Here is a 5,596-nt window from a genome sequence, read left to right on the forward strand (position 1 = left end):
TTAGTTAAACAAGAGTATCAAATCAAGAATCAGTTTGGTTGAGATTCATAGATTTAGTTTGGTTTGACAAGAGTACCAAATCAAGAATCAGTTTGGTTGAGATTCATAGATTTAGTTTGATAAGAGTATCAAATCAAGAATCAGTTTGGTTGAGATTCATAGATTTAGTTTGGTTTGACAAGAGTATCAAATCAAGAATCAGTTTGGTTATGATTCACAGATTTGGTTTGGTTTGGTTTGGTATGAATATGTTTTATGCTCTTTTCGATGTGGATTGGTATATTTTTCGCAGGTGTTCTTGATTTTCAGTAGTTTTTTTACTTATAAATTTTTAAATTTATCGAAGGTGATACTGTCATAAACATGAAATTGATTTTATTTTTAATCATTTAATATAATATTCGTTTGAACTCTAAAGCAATCCAAATCCAAATTGGATTCGAACTCCTTTGTCGCTCAGCTCTGCCGACCTCACCCAAAAAGCAATGTACTCAAAACACGCAACAGCCAACACCAAATCCAGCCACTGTTCATCGACAACCCTTTCCTGGGGTCATCTTCTCACCGCAAGACCTCTACTCGGTGTTCGATACAACCATCCAATCCTCGACCCCACGAGGTACACGTGGGATTGCCAACTTTCCTAATCGAACACGACAAAATCCAGAATTTTCTAGCCTTAAAAGGGCATAATTGAAAAATTAGGGCCTCGTCATCCACATTTTACAAGATTTGAGAAAGCAAGCGATAGTCATCTGCCTTCTACGCCTTTCCCTCGTGCGGCTGCTGGTTTCTTTCCGCTTTGTCAGGTATGTTTTGCTAGAGATCATCCGTTTCAATGTTCTTAACTCGACTTCGTCGCTTGATTCGTGCGCGGATCTGTTTGATTCGATCCGTCATTCTAACTTTGTGTTCGCCGGAGCATGTTCTTTCATCGGTGCGTGGATCTGGTTGATCCACGGTTCCATGATCGATAGGATGCCGATTGTTGTTCAAGACAGATTTTGAAGCAGCTCTGCTAGTTCAGGCTTTACTGTGTGCCAAATTTACGCAATCGGGAGTGACTGGGTCATATCCCTACGCTTAAAGGAAGGGTCTTTACTGATGATTATTTTGCAAGGAACCATTGATTGATGTTTTGAAGCATTCTATTGTGTTAATACAGCCCCTTTGGTTTCAAGGAATGGAAGGGGGAATACATGTTACATCTCTGAAACATCATCTTCATCAGGAATTTGGATCGCTAGATCCAGGTTTCATGCTTCATCTTATCTTTCATTTGCTACCTGAATTAATGCTTCAGATACGAAGATTAGAAGACCTTTGATGCGGGGACTTATTCTTTTGAACTGCTGGGAAGGACCAGCATATGCCCCTGATCTAGACTTTGTTCACTTGTTCAGAAACTAAGGTTTTTTAATTTTTCCTGTTAGATGTACATAGTTATTTTCCATATCATTCGTTGAGTAAGAAGTATGGCCGCAACCCTCCCTAGCCTTTTCACATTACAAAAAAAAACATTTTTTTATTTGCTCTTGTTTGAATTGTCTTAATGGCATAGAATCTTAATCCTTAATTACCAGATTTTGATGGCAACTGTATCGATGTCTGCTGTTTACAGTTGCTATTTGGTGAGCCAACATGAGTCGCCCACACGATGCGCCTCGCACATTCTTTCCCTTAGGAAATCCTTTCAGGACTATCTTCCCCAGGGGATCTCATCAATCACTGAAGATTCATGCATTGCTGTTTTCTTTTGAGCAAGATCTGACAGAAAAATTTACAAAACTAATGCCTGAGGATGTCTCAGATGTCCTTACCTTATCTTGGATGAGGTTTGCGATTCAGCTCCTATCAGATGCTCATAATGGCCTGAGAACTTTTATTAATGAGCTTCAGTTGCCTGTTTCCCAGTGGGATGAGAAATGGATTGATGTATACTTGGATGGCAGCGCGAAGTTGCTTGACATCTGCATAGCACTATCCTCTGGGTTATCTCGTTTGGATCAGGGCCAGCTTTTGCTGCAGTATGTGCTGCATCTTGTGGACATGTCAACTACTGCTCCACCAGCCCAAAAGCTTGTACAAGCCCGATCATATCTTCAAGAGTGGATTGAACTAATCGACTCTAAAAGCCCTAAACTGGACACTTGTCCTTCGATCATTAAGCGCCTTCAAGGAACTCTTGACCTCCCAAAGGTCAAGAGCTCAAAAGGGAAGGCATTGATGAGAGCCTTATACGGAGTTAAAGTCATGACATTATTTGTCTGTAATCTTTTTACAACAACACTGTCAGGTAGCCCAAAAGTATTTCCAGATCTAAACGTTTCCGAAGAGTTCGTTTGGTATGATGCTTTTAGTCACTTGCAAGCTGCTGTGACAGAGGAAATAAAGAGACTCTGTGATACTGGCACGGTTTCATTATTCAAAGAGTTCGAGTCAGTTAAAGTTTGTGCTTTGAGGCTACAAGATATGATTAGCAGCATCAGTTGCAACGGAGAACCAGTGCAAGAGGAAGAAACTGTACCTGGGAAGAGTACCGACTTTGGAAGACAAAGGTTGCGAGATTCTGTTACCAATTTAGCGGACGGTGTACAGACACTCGGGCATGAGCTAGATTCTCTGTCGAAACAGACAAATGATTTTTTCGAGCTTATTTTGGCTGGACGAGATGCTTTGCTTTGTAATCTCAGAGTGCATCTTTTAACCCCAGAAAATTCTTCAGAGGCAAGGATTTGATTGGTGAGTTTGCCCCATGAAAAACTTGGTGTCTTGTTGGATGTGGGATTTGAAAGTCTCTCACTGTCCATAATAAGCTAATTCGAGAGACCATGCAACATATGTATTTTATGTATTCTGTAAAGTGTATTGGGTACTTTTGAACAAGTTTTATATTGCGTGATTTAGATTTGGAGGTGTTTCAGTCATTCTGTGTTTGCTACGGAGAGAACCATTTGGACAAGTAAGGACATAATGCCCTCTCCAAATCTACTAATCCAATATCTTTGATCTTTGGTTGTGTCATTTCTTACATGTCTTTGTGATTTGTAGGTGTCGTTGTGTTTCCTACTTAGAGTCAAAGAAATCAGCAAGAAGCTTCACAGGCAAAGCTCAAAGATTTTCTCCTTCAATCTCCTAAACAAAATTAAGGGCCACAATTTATAGGACAATTTCAGGTAGCCCACATAAACAGCTACAAATCTAGGATATCTTCAGATCTGTTTGATAGCATGTTGTTTGGTAGCATGTCCTCTTCCAAATTAGCATAATTATCAATCTTTACATAAGAAAGCCTAATTAATGTGGGTCAGGTACCATGTCGCCTTCCTAATAACCATCAATCATAATTAAACCAAATTGGTTCAACAAGAAAGGAACAAGAACTAAGAAGTAAAAAACATTTGAACTAGTTATTTATGTATGTCATACATAATATTATTACCTAAGAAACAATCCCATCGAAAGTTTGTTATAAAGAGCCATTGGTTTATTTTCAGGTCTATTAATCATTTGATAATTATCCAATTTTTTTCATAATAATAGTTAAATATACTCCTTTAAAAAAAAACAAAAAACTAAAAGTCCCTATCAATTTTCTTTTCTTCATTCTTACTAAAAGTCAAGGGCTAAACTTGTTTTTCAAGGAAAGTATAACCTCCATGGCACAACCACCTTGAAGCTCTAATCAACTTGTTTTGCTTAGTTGAACTACCATTAATGATTGTAATGTGACTATGTGAGCATGAATTTTTCAAATGCAATGAAATATTATGACACGCTCAACTACTACTACAACAATAATATTTTACATTATAATTTTCTAATAATTAAATTCTAGTTATACAATTTCATATTTATTTTTATTTTTTATCTATTAAAACTATTCTAATTTATTTAAGAACAATACTAAATGGCTAGATTTTAGCCAGAATGAACTTTTTTTATAATATTTAGGATCATTATATTTTTTTTAGAGTAATATCATATTTTATTAGTCAATTATATCCTTTCTTACTTTTTTTTTTCATATTTAATTTTTTAAAAATATTTTCTAATTAATTTTTTAAACTACATTACCTATAAAAGTTACGTTCTAAATTTATTAAATTGATAAATTAAAGAAGATAATCAATTTTCAAAAATAATCAATATTTACATTATAAAAATTAAAAAATAAGTGTGAGAAAATTTTTTTGATAAACTAGATAACATCAAATTTAATATGATTGATTTGATCTTAAAAAACTTTTCATTGACCGTTAGGATAAATCAGAAAGCGCTCAAAACAAATAGTCTAGAAATCCAGCATCATATAGTTACACATCTCATTTGGAAAAAAAAAATTACTATAACTAGGGACCAAATCATGTGAGCATCTCTCCATGGAATTATAACCCAAGCAAATTTTTTTTTTAAAAAAAAGAGAGAGGGTCTAAGTTGGTGCTTAAGATAAGTATTCCTTTAGAATCATTATTTTATCAATGCAATAATAACATAATTAAAAAAAATTCTCCGATTTGATTTTTTAAAAAATTATTGTTATTAAAATCAATCATCTCTCTGTACTTTTCAATCATTTTTTTCAATGATTGAGAGGAAAAAATATTATTATTATTTTTTTCAATGATTGGGAGGACTCAAAAATTATTGTAACATTGACTCTGTATAATAATATATAAAAATTATAATTATCAAGACAATAAAGAAATATTAAGACAAATTTAAAAATAATCTTAACAACAAACGCTATTGAAGAATGATAAGGAAAGGAAGAAGAAAACAAAAAGGAATTAATGTTATAGAATTATTAGAAGCATTTTGATAATAAAATTAAAATTTGAAAGGTATTTTGACACAAGTAAATTACTAACGAGAGTTGATGTAAATAGAACTCTAAATATCAACTTTTAATGTGAAATAAAAAAACCCTTTCATATTGAATAAGAGAGTTACCAAAATATTTTTCTTTAAAAATTAATTTTATTTATATATTTTATTCCCATAAACCAACTTTTATTTCTTTAATATTAATCAAAATATAAATTAATGAGATGAGATGAGTCGTTTCTTATCTTAAACTTATAATCACTTATATTTCCAATTTAAAACAATTTACTTAGGATTGATCTTCTAAAATCCTCTTCTTTTTTTGTAATTAATTCCAACTTGACATTATAATTAACGTTTAATTTCTATTTAAATTCCAATTTGCGATCATCGTCTATATTTAACAAGGAAAAGAATTAGAAAAAGAAGAAGAATAAAATGACTTGCCTGAAATAGCTACATATATCTAAAACTATCTCATATCTTACTGATAAATTAAACTATTTTTGTGCTAATCATTTGGCTTATCTTATTAAAAATCTGTTTTTTAATTATTAAATTTATATTTTTACTTGAAATTAATATAGATATCCAATAATTAATACAAGTTTAATTGTATAAAATTATGATTTGTTTAAAATGTAATCATAAGGATATCAAACAATTCATTAATTAGATTAATAAGAGCCACTAATCTGATGGAATTTGCAAATATTGATGTCCTCACATGGTTACTTGAAAGAAGATAAATAAAAATGTCCCCTCGGGA

At 32.8% G+C, this 5,596-nt stretch overlaps 1 protein-coding gene across 2 annotated transcripts; it reads left to right on the forward strand.

Annotated features, from left to right (window-relative positions):
• Nucleotides 1–682: 682 nt before the first annotated feature.
• On the forward strand, nucleotides 683–2,906 carry LOC122036723 (UPF0496 protein 4-like). Of its 2 annotated transcripts, none has more exons than XM_042596125.1 (2): nucleotides 683–809; nucleotides 1,622–2,906. In XM_042596125.1, exon 2 carries the CDS (start codon nucleotides 1,642–1,644, stop codon nucleotides 2,737–2,739), a length of 1,098 nt encoding a protein of 365 aa, XP_042452059.1. In that variant the 5' UTR covers nucleotides 683–809; nucleotides 1,622–1,641; the 3' UTR covers nucleotides 2,740–2,906. The 2 variants fall into 2 exon arrangements, with proteins under 2 accessions (XP_042452059.1, XP_042452060.1); XM_042596126.1 differs by having other exon boundaries at nucleotides 707–1,411.
• The last annotated feature ends 2,690 nt before the right edge of the window (nucleotides 2,907–5,596 follow it).

This window comes from Zingiber officinale, unplaced genomic scaffold, assembly GCF_018446385.1.
Source record: "Zingiber officinale cultivar Zhangliang unplaced genomic scaffold, Zo_v1.1 ctg200, whole genome shotgun sequence".
Classification (NCBI taxonomy): Eukaryota; Viridiplantae; Streptophyta; class Magnoliopsida; order Zingiberales; family Zingiberaceae; genus Zingiber; species Zingiber officinale.